At 38.8% G+C, this 24,566-nt stretch overlaps 1 protein-coding gene across 2 annotated transcripts in view; it reads right to left on the bottom strand.

Moving 5' to 3' along the window:
• The window catches only part of LOC126281260 (transcription intermediary factor 1-beta), a 124,995-nt gene that overhangs the window by 5,997 nt on the left and 94,432 nt on the right, over positions 1-24,566 (bottom strand). For both annotated transcript variants that reach the window (XM_049980062.1, XM_049980063.1), the window contains exon 14: positions 18,648-18,800. In XM_049980062.1, coding sequence (XP_049836019.1) covers positions 18,648-18,800 — 153 coding nt within the window. The remainder of the gene's footprint in view (positions 1-18,647; positions 18,801-24,566) is intronic.

Genomic DNA, 24,566 nt, shown 5'->3' with positions numbered 1-24,566 from the left:
GATGAATGGAAAAACTGGTAAATGCGGACCTCTGGGAGGATCAGTTTGGATTCCGTAGAAATGTTGGAACACGTGAGGCGATACTGACCTTACAACTTATCTTAGAAGAAAGATTAAGAAAAGGCAAACCTACGTTTCTAGCATTTGTAGACTTGGAGAAAGCTTTTGACAATGTTGACTGGAATACTCTCTTTCAAATTCTGAAGGTGGCAAGGGTAAAACACAAGGAGCGAAAGGCTATTTACAATTTACAGAAAGCAGATGGCAGTCATAAGAGTCGAGGGGCATGAAAGGGAAGTAGTGATTTTGAAGGGAGTGAGACAGGGTTGTAGCCTCTCCCCGATGTTATTCAATCTGTATATTGAGCAAGCAGTAAATGAAACAAAAGAAAAATTCGGAGTAGGTATTAAAATTCATGGAGAAGAAGTAAAAACTTCGAGGTTCGCTGATGACATTGTAATTCTGTCAGAGACGGCAAAAGACTTGGAAGAGCAGTTGAACGGAATGGACAGTGTCTTGAAAGGAGGATATGAGATGAACATCAACAAAAGCAAAACGAGGATAATGGAATGTAGTCAAATTAAATCGGGTGATGCTGAGGGAATTAGATTAGGAAATGAGACACTTAAAGTAGTAAAGGAGTTTTGCTATTTAGGAAGTAAAATAACTGATGATGGTCGAAGTAGAGAGGATATAAAATGTAGACTGACAATGGCAAGGAGAGCGTTTCTGAAGAAGAGAAACGTGTTAACATCGAGTATAGATTTATGTATCAGGAAGTCATTTCTGAAAGTATTTGTATGGAGTGTAGCCATGTATGGAAGTGAAACATGGATGATAACTAGTTTGGACAAGAAGAGAATAGAAGCTTTCGAAATGTGGTGCTACAGAAGAATGTTGAAGATTAGGTGGGTAGATCACATAACTAATGAGGAGGTATTGAATAGGATTGGGGAGAAGAGAAGTTTGTGGCACAACTTGACTAGAAGAAGGGATTGGTTGGTAGGACATGTTTTGAGGCATCAAGGGATCACAAATTTAGCATTGGAGGGTAATAATCATAGAGGGAGACCAAGAGATGAATACACTAAGCAGATTCAGAAGGATGTAGGTTGCAGTAGGTACTGGGAGATGAAGAAGCTTGCACAGGACAGAGTAGCATGGAGAGCTGCATCAAACCAGTCTCAGGACTGAAGACAACAACAACAATATTTGGTAAGATTGCAAGAATTGTTAGAATGTTGGCACACTGTGCTCTGAGTATTGTGTAAAACTGGTGTAGGAAACAGGATTCAAGGGTTAGTATCATTCTTGAGATAGCTTATCCAGACCAAGTACTGGAATCGTCAGCTCTTCAACCAAATTCCATCAGTAGAGGGAGTCAGTGAAGTACTTGGGAGTAGCCCTGAATGTGAAACGTACAAGCACCATCACAAAAAGAAAACTTATGGGGTGGAATACAATAGCAAGAAAGCTGGCTGCTTAGGAGCTCAGGAAGATGTAGAGATTGGCCTACCTAGTAATAATGAGTGGAATTAGCAACACTCCCACTGCCGAGTTGGATACCACACTCGACATGCCGCCGACCTCCCCCCCCCCCCCCCCCCCCTCCTTTTCCAATTAAATCACTGGGTTACAATGAAAGCTGCAGTAGAGATCTTTAGGATTTCCATAAACCCACACTAATATAATGAAAGTGGTAAACATAGCAGTGGTCTGGGAAATGCCAGCTGACTATACAATAACTTCCAGCTGCTTCAATAAACCTTTCTATGTAACCATAGGGAGCATGGAAGGGTGAACCACAATACTGTTCAGCTGATGTAGTCTGGTTTACTGACAGATCAAAAATGGGTGAAGGTGCTGGAGGTGGGGTACACAGTATGCAGCCTCAACTGAAGAGTGAAGTCTCACTAAGGAGGCTGCTGTGGTATTCCCAATCAGAGTATGCGCAGAGGAAAATCTACATAGGCATTACAAGGATTGTAACATGTACATTCATTCAGACAGTCAAGCAGCTGTGAAATCTGTGTCAGCCCCTGGAACAAGATCAAGTATCAGTGCAGAACATCATGAAATCTTTGTGAGGCTAGGGTAAAGCAACAGGGTAAACTTGCTGTGGGTTCCTAGTCACTCGGAATTAGTGGTTATGAACAAGCTGTTAGGCTGGCTACGGCATGCACTATGACTCTCTCAGTTGGACCGGAACTTACCTCAGCCATCATGAAGGCAAAGGTAAAATCTAAATTAAATGGCCAGATCAGGAGGTACTCAGGAGGTACATGTAGAACAGTGGACTACCCAAAAACAATCATGACAAGAAAAATGCCAAAATCATGTTTTAAAAGAAGTTCTGTAATCCTGGGCTTGAACAGGAGGCACATTAAACTCTCATTAGGTCTAATGACTGGCCTGTAAACTTCAGAAAACACCTGCACATGATGGCTACAGAGAAAGTTGCTTTAAGTGCAGTCTATATGTTATGGGGGACGTAACACATTATATTTAATCTTTCAATATGATGCACTGGAAGCCAAAAGACACAAAATATTTGAGCCGTAATTCATGAAGAAACTGTGGCAGCAAAGATGTATTAAAAATACTGCTACAACTCTTTAAGTGTGCTGGTTGTCTTTTCTAGACTGGCAGAGAGATACTACATAATAAACTCAGTCTCAGTGTAGGCAACAAGGTGCTACGACCACCGTTGTTTTATCTACCTGGTTAAATCAAATCAAACCAAACCATATCAGTCACCTGCTCAAATATTTTTTGTTCCTTCTTTAACAATCCATAGCCTAACATCTAATAAAAATTTAACAACATATACAAAGACATGTATGCACACATTGCCGCTGTCCCCCCTCCTCACGCGCGCGCATGGGAAGTCAGAGGGAGGGAGAGGGGGGAGAGGGAGGGAGAGGGGGGGAGGGGGAGGTGGAGAGGGGGAGGGGGAGAGGGGGGGGAGGGGGAGGTGGAGAGGGGGGAGGGGGTAAGGGGGGAGAGAGAGAGAGAGAGAGAGAGAGAGAGAGAGAGAGAGAGAGAGAGAGAGAGAGAGAGAGACTTCATTGATTTTCTGTAGAGGGAAATCATGCTTACAGACAAATTTATTATGGTCAGGTCTTTGTTTCAACACGAGAGGGATACCAGCCTTGTACTACTCCCATATACCAATAAACAGTCTGTAAATTACACAGAACTGATACGGATAAACAAACCCACATAACATAACATTTGTATTGATCTTTTGACATGGTGACTGGTTTTAAATGCGTTACCCACAAAACAAATTTTGAATTACATAGAACCCACACAACACAACAGTTGCATGTAAAAAAAAAGTACTGACATTTTTTTATACATTCACTACAAGTTTTTCATGACTCCAACACTTCAATACAGTAAGAACTTATCTATTATAAAGCGGTATACTATACACTGCTAGGGTTACAGGACATCAGCCAAAGACTGATAATGTAAGCCTCAACACTTTGTGCATAATGTAAACATTTATCAGAATGAAACTGACAAGCCTGATCATACTTTGGCAGTAGATAAAAAAAAGGGGTAGAATGCAAGGACAAAGACAGCATCTCACTTTAAGTACTCTAATAAAGCCCTGTAATTACATTTTTAATAGAGAACAGGAGTGTAAGAATGCATTCTTAAATAGAAACACAAACCTATTCACTTTTCTGGATATTCTGTAACATGCATTATTTTTCACACTAGATCGCGTGTTACTGTGACTGGCAATAATTTCTTTTCTTTTAAAAATAACTGTTCTCTGTTACACTTCTCTTGCTTTGCTGCCACCAAACTACACAGACATATACTTATGCAACCCCCCCCCCCCCCCCCCCCCACTCTCTCTCACACACACACACACACACACACACACACACACACACACACACACACACACAACCAATTCTGAAGCCTGTACACCAATTATCACAGTACACATCACATTAACAAAAGAAAAACCTATCCACACCTGATTTCAGTAGGGACATCTAAAACACTAATACATACATGCATTTCCCATTATTCAATAATGCACAAGCTTTCAAAGAATGCATTGATATGTTGTTGCATTGAAAGCACTCTCCCACTTCATACACTTGTACCGTTAACAGACAACAGATAAACAGCTTAACCACCTGTTAGTGCAACAAAACATGTTCTGTTGAAATGTAAGACTTTTTTTTTGGGCAGGGTAGGTTAGTGGAAATCAGTGAAGTGTTACATTAAGCACATGCACAAAATCTAAAATGCATTCATATTGTCCAATAAGGTAACATCCAGTAGTTTCACTGCTTGCTCTGCCATGGCAAGCCAACATGATTTCCCCTTTTAATTGTGGAGGTAGAAATGAAAAATTATGATGAATATAACAAGAGTCTACACACGCCTCTCAAAATGTCAAACACAGTCTGATGCTGTAATCAGGCAAGGAGGTTGGCATTGCAGAACAGTGTAGGGAGTATCAACAAAAAAGTGAATACACGGACAACTAAAAATTGTGATATGGTGAAGAAAGTGATGCTATTTAAAGAGAAACTCTTTCTCAAGTTTTTTCACAGAAGCAATTACATTAATGTTAACTCCTGGACTGAAGTAGTTACTGACTAAATCTAAGTACTGTGTCACAGATAGTTGTGTAACCCAGACCTTAAATAGAGAAAAAAATGTAGATGGCAAGTGTGAGATTCATACAAATGATGATACAAGGAATACCTTGCAGAACTGTGGAACATCAATATACTGTTACTGGCCAACGTTAACTAACCAAGTAAAACACGTTGGTGTAGCCACTTCAGAAGAATACAACACAAAACAGAACTATATGGTGGTACTTTACTTCAACATACGAGGTAGAAAATGATGATTAGGGACATTATTTACATTTGCATGTTGGCAAAGTCAAAAACAAGGCAGAGATGGCGAAATTTGGGAAATATCTAAAACAAATAGAAATGCTAGAACATTAGGTGGTAGAATGAAATCCCTGATAAAGGGTACATATTTACCTTCTCATTCTTTTTCCAGTCAGAATTTGAAACACAATGGATTTGTAAAACATTCGCATCTAGAAGTCATGGAATCCAGATGACAAAAATAAATAATGCCTGTGCTATTTTCTTGTTTCAAGTGCCCGAAGGCATCTAACAAAATTCTTGCTCTGGCCTGACCTTTTGGCAGCCTCTCAGTCACACATCCCTCTGAAAGCTCAGTTACCTGTGCCTTCACAAGAAGGAACCACAGTTGGTGTTGTATTGAGTGAGCCTATGAAAAGTGGGGCAGTATGCTTGTTCACAGGTTAATCACAGTTTACTGTGGAGTATGTGGCATGCCCCCACCCCTGTCACAAACAGCTAATATTGTGAAATGCGACAAAAATGAAACAAAACTTCCCAGTGCCTGAAAGATTCACAAAAAGGCAGTGAATCACTTGCATTTGTATTTCACTTCTACCATGCAAATGAATAATTCATTCACCATGCACAAGCCTTCAGTATATGTTTGCAAAACAAAAACAACAGAATAGGCATGATGAGATGGCTTCATCAACATAATAACGAACAGCTTCAGTTAAGGATGCAAATATGTACCTCTAAGTAGTCTATATCTACTGTAGGCAGCCTAGGTGGCTTACTATCATGCCTATACTGTCATAAAATTTTAAAAAACATTTATTTTTAGTAGTATTACTTGATTGAAGTCTTAATGTCATACCTTTACAGAAAGTGTCAATACTGATAATACAAGCAATGAATTCATATGTTAAACTTTACTGACTACACTTTGCCTCTCGTATAAATTTTCCTCTCCTTACATGAACATAGAAGTATAATAAGTAGTGTCGCAGCCAATCAATGTGACCATAACACTCAAATCATTATGTGGGGAATGTCTGTAGAATAGACAGGCCAAATACCAGAACCCATAGTCTTTACACAAACAATTTATCTGAATAACAGAAGACAATATTATGAAATGGATAGTTGCTAATCACCAATAGCAGAGATGCTGTATCACAGATAGGCACAACAAAAAGACTGGCAGAAAGTAAGCTTTCTTCGGCCAACAAGGCCTTCATTGGAAACCCCCCCCCCCCACACACACACACACAACCAACAACCACAGTCTTCTGGCTCCTGAGGCCTCTGCCAGTCTTTTTATTGTGCCTATCTGCACTGTATGGTGAGTAGCAAACATCCTTTTCATAATATTGTCATAGTCCACTCTGCACTTTCCATTGTTGAATAACAGAAGACATTTGTTACCAAGAAAATACAAATCATTATTTCCATGAAGATGACTGACTCTGTTAACAGATAGTCCTATCACACAGCACTACACATAAACAGCAAATCAATGTGTACATGCTGTATAGCTGTCGGTAAATATGACCCTGAATATGAAACTCGTAACTTCATAATTTCATTCAAGTCAAAACTGAGCTGCATTTAAAGAAAAAAATCAATTTTTAACCAAATATGCCTTCCAGCATGCACCAGACTCTGCACTGGAACAAAACTTTCTAACAGACTCCCTCTTGCATAATAAAACAAATGTGTACATGGAAAAACAATAAACCATATGCTGACTCTTAAGTCTACATTTTTATACAGAGCAATAGTTAATTTAGATTTTATTACTTCACTAACAATTAGAGTTTTGAAATGAATCAAACAATATTTGTCCTGAAAGTATGAAGCACTAAATAGATTATGCTCACTATGAAGAAAGCATTGTAACTTTTGAGATTATAACTACTGCCAAGTTAATGCTTACTGTTGAACTCTCTCAGTGAGCAGCATTAGAAACAATCTTGTTTTCTGCATGAAACTTCAATGGGGCATCAGAAATGAATGCAGAATGTATGGCATGTATTCTACGGAACATGATTCACTGGTTTCCTTAGTCCCATGAAACCACTTATTGGCTCTTAAGGTCCATAAAATGTGCCTTTGTCAGATGTGTTATAATATCAGAATATGGCTAGTCTCACATAGGGTACAAAAAGGAGGTACTGAGTTGACTAGTGAGGATCCATACACATACAGGGCATTTTCTCATGGGACATACCTTACCAACAAATATACATACTCAAATCAAGTTGGTGCTGTCCCTAAAAAGCCACTTGGGGACTATCTGTATCTCTTTTTGTAACTCTAATTCTCTACAAACAATACATTCCAGCATTATAATGCATCACACCATAGTGGACAAAATGCCCCCCCACCCAAAAAAAAAATTTACATGATGGAGAAATCCCTACACATTAAAATGCCGGAAAAATGTGGTCAACTATGAAAATAACATGGTCCAATACATTATCTATAAGTATATAGTTACTTCATGAATCAGTGTAAGTTTACATTGCTGTACTTTATCAACTGGATTCTCTATATTAATAACTACCTATTCCACAACTTCTGCCCATGTAGTGAAAAGCTTAATCTGTCCTCCTCTTGCATGCCCTGAACCTGCCCCCCCCCCCCCCCCCCCTCAATCCCACTTCTTTCCCTTATTACTCATGTAACTTTGTGTCTGAGTTCTACAGGTATTTTCAAAATTATTTCCCAGCTAATACAAGAGCTCAGTGTTGAGTGTAATGAAGAATTTTGTGGTATGAAACTCTCAGCCAAAACCCTTGTTAGTTACCATTTTTTTAAAGCAGAAGCATTGTTCCTTTTAACCAATAAAGTAGCATAATATGAGCCCCTTTTGTAAAAGCCATAGTCTTCTTGCAGCCATTCCTGTTACATATTGAAAACTAATGCAATTTAAGTGAAATTGGTTATCGACACCAACAAAGATTGCACATAAGCAGCCAAAGGTAACTGGTCTTTAAAGAGCTAGGACTGCAATATCTACCACCACATTGCAGTTGATAGTTTTTTCATGGCAATTAAACAAGACCTTTTTCCAAGCTAGAGCAGCAATATAGCAATATGAATGTCAGCTGCTTACCTTTGATGAAACCGCATTGAGATACACATGAAACGAAACAATAAAAATATTTGAGTGTACACACGTATGCATGACACAGACTTACAAAAATTCTCAAATGACTGTTGATTAATAAGAAATTGCAAAAAAAACTAGAGCAATTCCATGCAACTAGAATTGATCATTATCTTACAGGTGTGTACTGCAAAATTAAACAGAAGTGGTAACATCAAAAAGTAAGTGATAACTTTTATGAAAGTAAGAGACTTCACATGACTGTTACAAAGTGATATTCTATGACACAAATGCAGTGAATAGTAACCATCTGTAATCTGGATGCATGACTGCATTTTTGTCTCATGAGGTATCTAGTCCACAAATTTCAGCTTTGTGTATTGTATTATGAAAACAAATTGTGCACTACTTGGAAAAACTATAAAGCTGACATTTTGTGTAACTCTAAAATTGAATCTCTAGTAATTGTTTCATGCACATCTATTGTCCTTAACTGCAAAATTAAGACATCAGTCAGATGAAAACTGAAATTTTCAAAGCAGTTGTTGGTGATTTAGTTTGGTGTCACTTTAAAGACCAATCTTCTATCTTTGGTCTAAAATAATTCTCAGTGAAAATAATATATAGGCATTAATGGTAATGAAAATTTATATAATTTATTAGGAATATGTTTAGTTGATTTTTTTTTCAATTTAGAAGTGAGCCACACTATGCTGATCTGAAGACAATGGTGCTATCATGTTAATGATTTTTCTCTCTCTGTGCAGTAGAAAAATTACATAATTATCAATGAAAGAGACAAACTGTGGATGTTCAACAGTATTAATTTTTTTTTTTGAAGCGATTTTGGGCTTAGAAGGCCATCTTCAGGCTATTATCTTATTATGCACCATAATTACTCTCCACTGTCTGATAGAATAGCTCCTGGCATAATGCAGCTAATGTAAATAAAGTATTTATTTAGAAAGCGCGAGCAACAAGAATACTGAGCAAAGTAGATAATCACTTATGTTGCAAAGTTCTTTTCCATGAACTTTGAACTCCTACACACAACTTTCCCATACATTTTCTTCTAAATGATATTTATAGCTGATGATTAACGTCAGTTTCAGATCAAATGTGATTAATAGAATTACAATATAAGACACAGAAATGATTTTTTTATATGAAGAACCTGTAATTTTTTAACAAATTAAGAAGAAAAAGAGAGATTTTATCTTACATGTCAGAATAAAATATTTGATTATCTAAATCCAAAAGTTGAAAACTCCTGTTAACAGCCAAACAAGAAATGAAATTCATGGCAAAAGGGCCTTTTTCTTTCATCATGACAATATTAAACAAGAACTAGTAGATAGTCAGCAATAATGTTCTACCAGTGGTCTTTCTCTTGATTTCCTAAGCTCATTTAAAGCTCCTCATGCACAAAGAATAAATGACAGTGAATGAGTAAGAATTGTTAACACAGTGTACAGATGTAGTTCCTGAAGCAGATTCTCTTTGTAAACAAAACAAAACAGTATGATAGCAGGGAAACCTGGAGAACTAACCCCCGCCCCCCCCCCCTCTTCCAAGGAGCAAATAATGTGATCTGGAAAAACCACTAGTCTAAAACAATTGGCTCAGCCTTTGGCACATCCACTACCATAAATGGGGGAATGGTTCAAATGGCTCTCAGCACTATGGGACTTAACAGCTATGGTCATCAGTCCTCTAGAACTTAGAACTACTTAAACCTAACTAACCTAAGGACATCACGCAACACCCAGCCATCACGAGGCAGAGAAAATCCCTGACCCTGGCGGGAATCGAACCCGGGAACCCAGGCGTGGGAAGCGAGAACGCAACCGCATGACCACGAGAAGCGGGCAAATGGGGGGATATAGCATAATAATAATAATAATAATAATAATAATAATAATAATAATAACAGTAATCACAATAGTAAACTCTGTGTGGAACTCGACTAATCTGACATTCCCTGAACATTCTTCATGACACGGTCTATATACCAAAATCAATGTGTGATTAAATGACTGAACTTAAAACAGGTTGCATACAAAAAATTAAAAGTTATTGCCTGTTGCTATTTTCCTTCACCACTATCTAAGATTTCTGTTGCTTAAAGTGTCAAGTTTCACACAATATTATGAAAAGAATAGTTGCTACTCACCATATAGCAGAGTTTTATAAAAAGACTGGCAGAAACTAAGCTTTCGGCCAACAAGGCCTTCATCGGAAACACACACACACACACACACACACACACACACACACACACACACACACACACACAGACCACAGTCTTTGGCAGCAAAAGCCACACTATAAGCAGCAGCAGCAGCAGCAGCAGCAGCAGCAGCACATGATGGTAGAGGCAACTGGGTGGGGGTAAGGACGAAGCTACAGTGGGAAGGGGGAGGGATAGCAGGATAGGAGTGGGTGGTGGTGATAAACTGCTGGAGAGTGTGCAGGGACGAGATGGGGAGAGGGAGGGCAACTAGTTGCAGTTGGGAGGTTAGTCGGAGGATAGGGGAGAGGGGTAGCAGAAAAGGAGAGAAGTAAAATGACACACACTGTGGCCAAGAAACAGCTACACCACCCTGTTGCTGAGCATGCCACACAACACGACATTCTCTGTTTCAATGACCGCTTCACAGCCTGTGCCTCACGAACTCTTCCCACAGAAACAAGCTTTTCTGAATTGCGCAGGTAGGAACTCTCCCTGCAATATATCCTACGTTCCTGTAACCCACATGGCCTCAACCTGTGTTACTCATTGTCCTCACCCATCTTGCCCCTTCCCTGGTCACATTCCAGCACTTACACAGTCCTCTATTCCACCAACGCACCCAGTCTCTCTCTCTTCATTCTCTCCTTTTTCGCTATCCCTGCCCTCCTGTACCTCTTCCTCGCCCTCTGTTTAGCCTCCCGACTGCACCTAGCTGCCCTACCCTCCCTCCACCTTGTACTTGCACACTCCCTAGCAGCACGTCACTGTCCCCCACCCCTATCCTGCTATGCCCCCCCCCCTCCCCACTCTAACTTCCTCCTTACCCTCACCCAGTTGCCTCTCCCATCATCCACTGCTGCTGCTGCTCTTAGTGTGGCTTCTACTGCCAGAGACTGTGGGTCGTGTGTAAGAGTTGTGTGTGTGTGTGTGTGTGTGTGTGTGTGTGTGTGTGTGTGTGTGTGTGTGTGTGTGTGTGTGTCGTCTATTTTTGACAAAGGCCTTGTTGAGCGAAAGCTTATTTTGTGACAGTCTTTCTGTTGTGCCTATCTGCGAGTCAGCATCTCCATTATATAGTGAATAGCGACTATCCCTTTCATATATTGTTACATTCCACCTTGGATTTTCCATTGTTTGTTTCACACAATAAAAGTAGATGTAATATATCTGGTTCTTGACTTCCTTGTTTCATTGAATATATCCATTCCTCAGTATTTTCTATATGGACCTAATTGTATCAGACACTTTCATTTACTTCAAATTAAGAAAGATGGGAGCTGGTGGGGGAAAAAAAAAAAAAAAAAAAAAAATATTGCAAATGAGAAAGGAAGTAGAATGAGCAGAATCCTACAGTGCACCAGCACTTAGAAACATACTAAAAGTGAACCAACTTACAACAAAGGAATATGAAGACGAAGAAACAAATACATCCTCAGTAGATTACCCATTTTATCATCAGTTTACTTATTAGACACCACAGTAACTAACAATAGAGAGAAAATTCTATAACCATTTCAAGACTACTTTCCATATTTGCACAGTTGAAGATATGAATCAAAAACACAGATAGTTAATAATGTAAACAATAATTTCTAGAAATAATTCCAGATTATGTGTTTGCAGGCATTCAAGACTTTAAGAAGGTCCATGGAGATGATAGTGATTCAATAGAAATGATTAAAGACAGAGGTAATGGCATACAAAAGAAGATAGCACAATTGTGTACAGAATATATGCAGAAGAAGCTAATTTTTCAAAATGTGAACAATTTTGTAATTATTCTGCTTCACAAGAAAGGAGACAGGCTAGGCACAAAACTCTACAGACATATCTGCCTCCTCCTACTATTTACAAAGTATTCACAAAAATTATTGTGCACCACATATATATTAAAAAAAAAAATGATTTTGTATGAAGCCAGTCGTCCTCTGAAGTGGATATATCTGATGGTAGCTACTGTTGACTTTGGTGTTGGGTGTTCTGAATCCATATTTAGCATGGGTTTTTTGAATGATAATCCTTCTTTTGACAGATCACACATGAGCAGGTCACGGAAATAGCTAATATCCTGTTGTTTCCTTTACTATTTGTCTCTGATGTCCCACTTGCTCATCAGATACCCAGTGTGGTTGCTATTAATGAAATAAGTTATCCTTGAACATTTTTTAAAAATTCCTGGTGTTATTTTTGAAGTCCTGTTAATATCCATAAGTGAAACATAAGATCGTTTTGTTTTTACGAATTATTTTGGAGGCTTTTCCTGCATCTCTAGGAAAGTCTCCCATCTTTCAGTAGTTCTACATCTATTCCACTGAGTCAGCACTTTGGTTCAGTCCTCCATCATGCTATCACATGAAATGCTTCAGTGACCAACATGGGCATACCCAGCACAAACACAATACAGTACTTGCATATTGCTCTGCAACGCAAAAAATGTGACAGTTTAGTAACAACTGGACGACAGTTGGATATTTGATTAGTATTTACATTTAGGATGTGTATCTATAGCCATTTGCAATGAAATCTGGAAACTATATTGCTGTTCACTATTTTCTTTGTGACCAAAAACACCAGATTGCTCCAACCGTGCTGTACCTTCAATATCAAATGTTTTTCTAATGTTGCTGGCCAATGGCAATAAGCTCGGAAAAAAAGTTAATGCAGTAAACATTTTCATGTATAAAAGTCTCATATAAACCATACTCTCTAAGTTAAGAACATAGTAAATACTAGGTATTTGTGTGAAGTGGTAACACTGGTATATTTCATGATAAAGAAATTGAGTTTCTCAATAATTATGAGTTTTATTTTGTAAGGATCTGTGCTACATTTCCTCCAGCCCTCCCACTTACATGAAACTGGTTTTCAAACCGAACCCTACACCCTAAGTATAGATCCTGTGTGCACTCCAGGTGACCAGTAACTGGGATGAAAGTACCACGATACCCAATACGTTGCATTGACAAACATATATTGATAAGAAGTTGAGGACTCTTTTATGTTTCTTTCATAGTGAAATGATGGCAGTTAAATTGGTGCTCGAATGGTGAGGTGGGTGAGGCAAAGTCAATCAGCTGTGAGGGCAAGAGTTACAATGTTCAGCATATGCTGCAAGCACTTGCCTGTGTGAGGAAATGAGACCAAGTCGGTTAATTGTTGTGATGTAACAAATGGAATTTTCAGTTCATCAACAAATTGAGTAAAATAGTCTTTTCATTTGTCACCCTAGACACTTATTAATAAAGGAAATAAATTTCCTGAATGAGTCTGCAATCATTGCGGATTTTTGAAAAGCCATGTATTTTGCTGAATACATTTCATTACCCATAATATCATTTTGACTACTGCCATCATCAGATAAAAACTTAGAATTTATAAAAGAATATTCAGTGTCAGTTTCAATAAAATCTACAAATTTTACCAAATCTACAAATTAAATTGAATTATAGGCTTCACTGAAACGAACGATGAGTATTGTTTTACAAGTTCTAAGTTTAGATCTTTGATGGTGGTACGCTAAACAATGTCATAAACAAAGAAAAGCAGGGTGTCTGAGTTAAACGGATAATAATATAAAATGTAATAGCTTGAGACACAATCGAGCTATTTATTGGCGGGTTGCTTTTACAAGTACGGTAACTCAAAATGTTGCTTGTGGCAGTTGGTGCCATACGCAAACATGCATAACTGCTTTGTTCGCATAAATGAGCATCAGTAGCCCTTTGTAATCCACAGCAGATGATGTTCCATGTGCTTTCTGTCATGGAGCTAAAGTCTGTGACACTGATACAAAGTCGTTTTTTGCAAAAGTATGGACCGAAATCAAGTGACGAAGTTCCCACTTACATAACAACCAAGAAATGGAGCAAGCAGCTCTGGGAAATTGGGTGTTTACTTTTGATACTGGGCCATCATACCAATCATGCAGTTCCAGAGGCATCTGTTGAATTAATCTGCATGTTCTTCCAGCAGATTGTCAATCTAACAATCTGATAATCAAGTAGGCAGTTATCTGCCTCATTCTAGAGGACATTATGTCATGCATAAAAATTTGCACATATGGGCATACAAACTCCAACTTCATTACAAATACAGATTATATATCTACGTGCTACTAATGGTGCACGGATAGAGGTGTATTAGGTGCTAAAAAAAAGCCCTTTGAGTTAGATTCACATTCCATAAATGATTTTGCACAATAAATCATAATGTTGTGCAATGAGTCATTATACACTCACAGTGCAAATTATTTTTTTTCATATGGTTACTTTCTACATTTCTAAGGTCGTTCCTTTTCTCCCTACATACTACCTTTTACACATCATGATAAGAGAAAGTCTTCTAAGGAATAGGAGGAGATGTCACAGAGAAACTTTCTTAGTTTGTTTTCAAGGACCGACTGTGGAAGATGGCAGGTGAAAGCTACCACAAAAATCAGAGCTAAATTTATAAATTTATCCTTTTGAACTTCTCTTTTATTCCTTATTTTTCTTTTTTTGGAATAGAAGAAACAACTCTTTTGTTCTTTCCTTTTCCTTTTATGAAGTAGAAGAAGACTGTGATCTTTAATTGATTGGTACTGCCGCATCATGTATGTCAACAGTGGCTTCTCAAATTCGATCACACTCTTGTTTTCATCTAGGGATGATGTAGTACAGCATGAAAATCATGCAATTTTAGTTTCTATCACCTACAACTCTAATACATTTTCTTTGCATGGATATCATGAACCATGTTTGTGGTAAATGAATAAAAGACAGAGATAATAAAATATGATGACAATAATGGAGAACACAGTGCTGTAAAAAAAAAAAAATGAAGAACATACGAGAATGACAACAAGAAACATACAATGTGACAGATAGTAAAACCACAAAATAAGGGTGGAAGACTTGGGCACAACAGATTTGGAATTTTTAATAAAAATACATTAAATTTCTGATAAAAAGCTCAGTGATTACTGTGGCATGCTTTATCAACAGCATGTCACATTCAAAGAAGTTTTGAGCTTGCAGAAATTCAAAGTTCATGTGAATGGATGACATTTCGACTGGGCACATGTCAGCTATCCTCAATCGAGACTGAGGAAATCTTCACCTGTTCTGCAATTTACTAGTGTGCTATATGTATTCAGTACATGCTTTAAGATTATGATAACGGACTAACAACATTACCTGGTGGGCAGCACAATCGCTGATGGAATTGCAGAACTCAGACTCCTCAAAGTTACCAGTCACAAAGGCCACTGGTGTACTCTGTCATCGCAGTTTCAAGTAATTAGTGGAAATGATGCATTTCCATGCATTATTCATCAGGTTCCTGCTACCACGAGTCATTACATTTTCCTTAGATTCTTTAATAATGGAGTCTCAAAAGTATGTAGGTGTGGCCAAAATTATTGCATTATCATTCTACACTGAATGTTCGGTGGAGATATAACGTTCAGCAAGAGCAGATTTGGTTGGTCCCAAAAGGATAGTACAGCAATGATGTGTGGTACAGTATTCTTCTACAGTGTGTGAGGTCTGGCTCGTATAAGGCATACCACATTCACTAAGTATTTTCTATAGTCCAGCTTTCTGGAATAACAAATCATCCTTCACCGATTCTAGAAAGTCTGCAACCTTGGACGGTGGGCAGGAAAGCATTATTCTAAGGACATCTGATGTGTGCTGATAAATTATAGGCAGTGGAAATCTTCACCAGTCTTCAATGGCTCACCCAAGCACAATAAACAGGCACCCAGTTGAAATATCGTGGAGTGAAGTGAACTTTGACTTCCTGCAACCATGAAACTTCTTTGAATATTCAGCTTGTCAGGAAGATGTTCCTATAGAATTAAAAACTGATGTATTAACGGGTATGGGGAAGTCCACTTGGGATTGTTACCATTTGCTTTTGCGTTTCACAGTGGATTATGACCTTCAGTATGAATGGCTAGAATATTACTAAAATCCGTAAATATTTAAGACAATGCTGTTGTGTACCTGACAGAAGAGAATTCAACAAGGAACATAAAAGGATGGTTAAATATGTTTTGTTAATGGACCAAATATATGAAAGGAAAGGATATGGCTGACTCATGAAAATTATAGATGCAGGAATGATGCATTAATGTATGGCCACAAACCAGAGTTATGAGTCAATTCGCTTTATTTATCCAAGTATCACTAACAACAATATAGGATTTATCATCGTAATACAATGGAGACAAGTACTTAAGATATACATATGCACAGAGTATATAAGTATGCTTTTACAAGGATAGGGCACTCGTGAAACTGCTCACCTCCATCTGTTGTTGTTGTGGTCTTCAGTCCTGAGACTGGTTTGATGCAGCTCTCCATGCTACTCTATCTAATGCAAGCTTCTTCATCTCCCAGTACCTACTGCACCCTACATCCTTCTGAATCTGCTTAGTGTAGTCATCTCTTGGTCTCCCTCTACGATTTTTACCCTCCACACTGGCCTCCAATACTAAATTGGTGATCCCTTGATGCCTCAGAACACGTCCTACCAACCGATCCCTTCTTCTGGTCAAGTTATGCCACAAACTTCTCTTCTCCCCAATCCTATTCAATACTTCCTCATTAGTTATGTGATCTACCCATCTAATCTTCAGCATTCTTCTGTAGCACCACATTTCGAAAGCTTCTATTCCCTTCTTGTCCAAACTAGTTATCGTCCATGTTTCACTTCCATACATGGCTACACTCCATACAAATACTTTCAGAAATGACTTCCTGACACTTAAATCTATACTCCATGTTAACAAATTTCTCTTCTTCAGAAACGCTTTCCTTGCCATTGCCAGTCTACATTTTATATCCTCTCTACTTCGACGATCATCAGTTATTTTACTTCCTAAATAGCAAAACTCCTTTACTACTTTAAGTGTCTCATTTCCTAATCTAATTCCCTCAGCATCACCCGATTTAATTTGACTACATTTCATTATCCTCGTTTTGCTTTTGTTGATGTTCATCTTATATCCTCCTTTCAAGACACTGTCCATTCCGTTCAACTGCTCTTCCAGGTCCTTTGCTGTCTCTGACAGAATTACAATGTCATTGGTGAACCTCAAAGTTTTTACTTCTTCTCCATGAATTTTAATACCTATTCCAAATTTTTCTTTTGTTTCCTTTACTGCTTGCTCAATATACAGATTGAATAACATCGGGGAGAGGCTACAACCCTGTCTCACTCCTTTCCCAACCACTGCTTCCCTTTCATGCCCCTCGACTCTTATGACTGCCATCTGCTTTCTGTACAAATTGTTTATAGCCTTTCGCTCCCTGTATTCTACCCCTGCCACCTTCAGAATTTGAAAGAGAGTATTCCAGTCAACATTGTAAAAAGCTTTCTCCAAGTCCACAAATGCTAGAAACGTAGGTTTGCCTTTTCTTAATGTTTCTTCTAAGATAAGTCGTAAGGTCAGTACTGCCTCACGTGTTCCAACATTTCTACGGAATCCAAACTGATCTTCCCCGAGGTCGGCTTCTACTAGTTTTTTCATTCGTCTGTAGAGAATTCGAGTTAGTATTGTGCAGCTTTGCCTTATTAAACTGATAGTTCGGTAATTTTCACATCTGTCAACACCTGCTTTCTTTGGGATTGGAATTATTATATTGTTCTCCATCTGTTGGCAGATCTATTTCCCAATGCATCAAAAATATTGCTTTTTCAACTGGTAACTATTCATTTTAAATGAACTGGTAACAATTCAATTTTTGCCAATAAAGTTTTAAATTAATAATTGTTTTGAGGCATTTCATGTTGTACTAGTTATCAAATGAGAAGGATTTCAAAAGCAAATCCATATAATTAATAAAGAAATAAATTATACGCAAATGAAAATGTTAAGTGATTCCAAGAATTTATGAAGTTCCCCAACCCTTCCCAGTAGCTTCAGGTACTTTTAATGCGGTAGATTTCCTCTAACCCCTTCAAACTGCCCACTTAACATTCTGCAATCTTTGATTTTTGGGAGCTAAGCAGCAAAGTTTATGAAGCAACATTTCCCCACATAATTCAAATGCAAGTAAGTTGCAGGAAGAAGGCAATCACACAATTTTGAGGGCAGTATTATAAAATAAATACTCAAGCATTTCAAATCAGATTTTCTGGACAATCTTGACTGTGTAGCCAGTAGTGTGTTAACATTTACTATCTTGGAGAAGAACAGACCCAACTGCAGTGTTCTCTCTGGTTGGTAGTGTCTGCCACATCAAAATTTTGAAAACATCTTACAGCTGAAATGTTTCGTCATGGGTTATAGTTAAGTAAGATCAGCAAATTATCTACAGTAAACAGCAATTTTGTAATTATTTTGCATATAAATACCTTGCAGCCACACAAAATGGACTACTAACATTCACAGAAAAACAAGACTTTACCTAATGGTATTGGATATATTGTAAAGTGGAATTAAGTTACTTACCGGATTGAACAAATATGCATTGTTGAATATAAGACGAACATCAGCAACAAAATCACGCATGCTACTGTAGTGTTCTGGATGCGTCGAATCCAGTTTTCTCCTGATAATGTCTAATGACATTGGTTTTTTTATTTTCTCATGGTACTCCGTCACCTACAAACATAAAAAGCCACGAATAAAACATTTTACGTAGTACAGACATGACACAGGTAATTACAGTCCAACCAAAAGACGACAAAAATGTATTCACCATTTGCTGGCACAAGGCCTTAAAAATCGCTTGTGGTTCTCAACTGAATGCTAGCTTTTAGAGTCTTCACACTCCGTATATTTATTTATTAAAGCAGCATCTCATTTAGTCACACAAAGAATGCTATACAAATGTTTACATCCAATGTTCAGTGTCTCTCCCACAGTAATTCTCTGTACAATACATTTCGACTTTGTGGGTGGTGGTGGTTAGTGTTTAACGTCCCGTCGACAACGAGGTCATTAGAGACAGAGCGCAAGCTCGGGTTAGGGAAGGGTTGGGAAGGAAATCGGCCGTGCCCTTTCAAAGGAACCATCCCGGCATTTGCCTGAAACGATTTAGGGAAATCACGGAAAACCTAAATCAGGATGGCCGGAGACGGGATTGAACTGTCGACCTCCCGAATGCGAGTCCACTGAGCTAACCACTGCGCCACCTCGCTCGATACATTTCGACTTCATGCGAAAAATGAGTGTGCATCAAAGTGTAACAATTACCTAGCTTTCTGAGATGCTGGTAATAACAGTTCTACCACAAAAAATTTACATACAAGGTTTCATGATGGCTGTCCACCCCTCTGTACACCAAAGCTCTACCAGGACTTTTACTTTGTTCCCAGCATTTTTTGATTGCAATGCCCATCTGTGGGGCTACACTGCTGGCCACTGCTCATTTTGTTGGCAAATGTAAACTGCTTAATTGTTTTGTGTTATTTTCCACAGAAAATGTTTATGGTAAGTCAAGCTGAGGGCTTTTGAGATTTGGTGCAGTACAGGCTTGTTAGAAATTTCATGACAAAGTAACATATGAACACTTCTGGTCCCTAGCCAGACTATACCCAGGTTTGATCACATACAAGTAGTATCAGAACTACTCTCATTATTCTGTTGACAATGGCACATAACTCATAATGTGAATGTTCACAGAGTTGCCAAACACTTTCTGAAATGTTTCAAAGACTAACTACATCACGAACAGAAATAATGTGTTTTGTATCCTTCATGAGCAGCTTTGTCATCCTCCTGCAATTGTTTTGACATCAGCAAACGTGTGTCATGTTTATGTCAAAGACGACGAAAGTTATAAAATGAGCTTTACATGGTAACATACAATATTCACGATATGCAATGACAGCATCCAGTTAACAGATGTTTCAAACATAATGGGAGTTGGTGCCAAACTGATCATAATGGGACACACACACAGTTCCTCACCCCCGCCACCTACCCACTATCAATCACGCTCCACCATGGGAGAGGGCAGATGCTCCCTGAGGCCACAAGACTAGCTATATAAAATTGATACAGATGTGGAATATTTAAGGATGTTCTCAAAGTGAGCTAAAAATATTTATGTTTCAATTAATTCATGTTCTGTACAGAACATCTACTTTGGGTGTGACATGCACCAGTCAATTTTTGTGTTCTTCACTGTACTTCTCTCAGCATATGATAACGTTACAGCAGAACACAAAATTTATAAAAGAGGACCCATCTACAAAATGCCTCAATGGACAATTATACACTATGTAAAGAAAAGAACAAAACCTTGCACACACTTTAAAATTAAAAAAGAAAGCAGAGAACAATAGCATGAAACCAGGTCTTTCCTAATTTAGATTTAAGAAGCATAACTGAGATCAAAAATCAGATAGAACTCTACAACGTAATAAGATGGATTAAAAAATTTACTCACCAAGCATCGGCAAAACAGACACATAAAACACAGTTATAATTATGCTTTTATGTGTGTGTTCTGCCATGGCCTGCTGAGTAGATTTTTTACTGTATCCAATTACATTATACTGCCAAAAATTGATTGTTTTCATTGTTAGACAACAAAACTGCAGGTAATATAATGGGGATAACTTACTAAGAAATCAGGATCAAAGTGATGTGCAAAGAGGTGGAAGTAATAGATGAGGTATTAACCCCAGAGCAGGTTTGAATTGCTGCATGAAGAAAACATTTAACAAGTTAAGAGAACAGTTGTTCTATTCATCACAGAAGGAATCATATTTATATTTTGACAGTAGCTATATTTTTTTATCTTATTCAACTGAACATTCCTTAGTATGCTTTGTCAGTCATCTGTGCTGTACTATTTCTGATCTCATAATCTGCATTTTACTGAATGATAAGAAACAGAGAGGAATACAAGTTGCTGAATGTTTGCTCCTTACTGTTCACATCTTACCACGGTGTTTTGTCTTCAGATTTCCTAAAAATTAAGTGACATCCACATTTTTAGCACCAACACATACAATTCTTAAATAACAATTTGATGAGTGGAACACACAAATTGTATAAGTTATAATTTATCAACGACCATAGTCAGTTTTTGAAAATGCAAGAGCTGAATAATGAGAACTGTACGCATGGGCTCTTCTATCCATGATGGTACATCGGAGTGTATAGCCCCTCTCTTATTTCCACTCACAATAATTGGACAGAACAAATTATACGGTATAAGTGTTCATTAGAATAAACTTGACAACACGTACAGGCAGCACGCCAACTGTGGCTCCTGTCTCATCTGGGAGACATACACGCCCGTCCGCTACAGGGTCTCAAAGCTATCTGCCTCGGTCGTAACAACAGTGGCTAATTTTACCTGCGCGCGCAATGGACCTAGAACATCCACTTCCACACGTAGGTTGCAAGGTCTCCCGACAGGGAGCAGACTATACTGGACAGTCTGACCTGCCCAGTTTGGAAGCTGCCAGTAGATGGCTCTTGGAGTAAGAAGCAGAGTCCAAACATACTCCCACTCTAAAATGAGTTCTTTCATGTTTCAAAGAACTATAATTTTAACAAAAAATGGGGGGTGGGGGGGGGGGACAATAAAAATATAACTAGACACAATATCAACGCACATAAAACATGAATACACTAACAATTGGAATGAGAGCAGTTAGTCCACAAGAAACATCCACAGCTTCTCAAGCTGATCTTATGAGTTAAGAGGTTGTTCCAGTAAATGGTAATTTGGCAGTGGTGCTGTTATCATATGCCACTACACAGATCTGAGGGAACACTTGACTGATTCACTGCTTAGGCAGGGGACACAGTTTTGCTATAGGCCTTTTAATCTGCCCACTAGCAGTTTTCACCACACGCATACACTTATCAGGACCGGGAAACAGCTGGTCAATGACACCCAGCCTCCATACCAAGGGAGGCTTGCCATCTAAGCAACCTGTTGGCAGGAACTTCAATGACAGAAGGTTCAGGATGAGCATCAAGGGGCTGTCCAATTAGGAAATGACCAGGAGTGAGAGCAGCAGGAGGATGTAGGTCATCACAGAGAAGACATAATGGTCTTGAATTCAAGCATGCTTCTATCTGAATTAACACAGTTCTCAGTTCTTCAAGTGTCAGTATTGCATTGCTGATGTCACATCTGAGATGCGACTTCATGCATTTAATTCCTGCCTCCCAGAGGATTTTTGTCAAATGATGCTTAGGCAGTATGATAATAGGATGGCACTCATCATATGGTACATCAGCATTCATTAATCTTCCTCCCATAAAATACCTTCGGCATCAACAAACAGGTGCAAATCCTTAATTTGCTATTATGTGGAACAGGGGAACTAGCCTTCAACAAAGCAATCTCATTGCCATATTCACTATGTTGAGTTGTGCCAAATGCCCTTTTGGTAGTGTTTCGGCATTCCTGTGGAGTGAGTGGCTCAGTTATCTAGTCTGATTGTTATTAGTAAACCTCAGTGCATAGGCCAGAAATCTGTAACTTTTCTTGAATGATGAATATTTACACAGCAGTTTATCATCAAGTTTAATGACTGACACCAAGGATACTTGTATTCACCTTCTGTCGGGTGCGTCTTCTACACTAAGTGGAGTGCAGGTGTTGCAGTCGAGGTTGCGAATGGTTAGCCATGACAGACCAGACCACCACTCAACAAGTGAACTCAAAGCAGCTGGATTACTATCATGTGACAAGTGGTCAGCATGAATATCCTCCTTTTTGACGCATCACCAAGTGGCAACTGAACTCAGTTCCTGGATTTAGAGATTCTGTTGGCAACAAAAGTTTTCCAATGACCAGGACTAAGCTGCAGCAAATAGAGAACTATTGCGGAGTTCGTGGAGAAATGAATGGCGCCACTATCTATGATGTCTAAGGCATTGGCCACCTTGTGAATGAGTCTAGCAAGAAGCAGAGCACCACGTAATTCCAGTTGTTTTACAGGGCAACCAGAGATTTGGTTGCAGTGAATGAGACCAACGCATTGCTATTAGGAAGAACACATCTGACGTATACACATGCCCCACATGCCAACTGTGAAGCATCAAAAAAACTATGAATTTCTAATTTAACATACTGGGGGCAAGGAATGATCTTCCTGTTAATCAAAATACCATTTAGGGAAGGCAGTTGCACACAAGCAGCATTCCATTCATCAATGAGGTTGGATGGAAGAGTTTCACCCCAATCAAGGCTTAGTTGTCACAACGGCTGCAAGAACAATTTACATCTTATGACTGCTCGATCTAGAAGCCCCAGTGGGTCATACGTTGATGTTATTGTAGACAGGACATTGCACTGGGTAACCTTTGAGAGCCAATGACTCTTCAGTTGCACATGGCACTGGAATGTGTCAGAGCCAAGGTGTCATAATATCCCTAACGTTTTTATGGCTTGTTCGCCAGTAAGATGATAAGGCAAAGACATTTCTCTGTCCTGCACAGAAATTTTTTTCATGACCTTGTGACTCTATTGGAACACCATTTCATCAGTGGAAACCTCCCAGAAGCAAGTAGTTGAGTGAGCCTGGTTTGAAGTTCCTGAGCTTCAGCTTCCATAGCTGATCCACCTAAGAAGTCATCCACATAAAAGCTAGACATCAACACTTGTGATGACATTGGAAACCTGTTTTGATTTTCCAAAGGCAGCTGTTGAGGTTTCCATTTTCCAAAGGCAACTGTTGAAGACCTCTAGTGGCAAGAAAGGCCACAGGAGCGGTTCCATAAGTTAATTTATTATTTTCTCTGAAATGACTTTACTGAAAGAGGTACTTATAGTTACACACCTTTAATATAATCACCTCTGTTGCGCATGACCTTCTGCCAAAAATATGAAAGGCGCTTATGCCATCTGCACATCTATTTCTGCTGGTGTCGCTTATTGATTACCCTATGGCACGGATAATGTCATCTCTGGTGTTGCACTCGATCCCTTATAGTGGTTCTTTCACTTTGGCAAAAAGATTATAATCGCAGGGACACACATTGGATGAGTATGGTGTATGTTTTAGACTCTCGCACTGCCAGAGGCGCAAGAGGTCCTGAACAACAATAATGGTGTGACAGTGGGCATTGTCAAGCAGAATGATGGGGTGCTGCTCCATGAAATGTCACCACTTTTGCCTGAGCTCTGGATGAAGGTGGTGTTGCAGCAACATATAGTAGTAGGCAATGTTTACTGTCACCCTTGGTGGTAAAATGTGATGACATTACAATGTCACTATCATAAGCCACAATGAACATCACTTTGACTGCACTGGGTGAGCATGCATTTTCTGTGGATGAAGAGAACACTGGTGTCTTCATTCAGTGGGTTGGCATTTCAAGTTTGGTTCATATGAGTGCGTCCACGTTTCATCGATACTGATGCTGTGCTGAAGGAAGTCGTTACCTCTGCTT

Source organism: Schistocerca gregaria, chromosome 7 (assembly GCF_023897955.1).
Source record: "Schistocerca gregaria isolate iqSchGreg1 chromosome 7, iqSchGreg1.2, whole genome shotgun sequence".
In the NCBI taxonomy this organism is placed as follows: Eukaryota; Metazoa; Arthropoda; class Insecta; order Orthoptera; family Acrididae; genus Schistocerca; species Schistocerca gregaria.
This window is presented reverse-complemented; position numbering and strand designations above follow the sequence as displayed.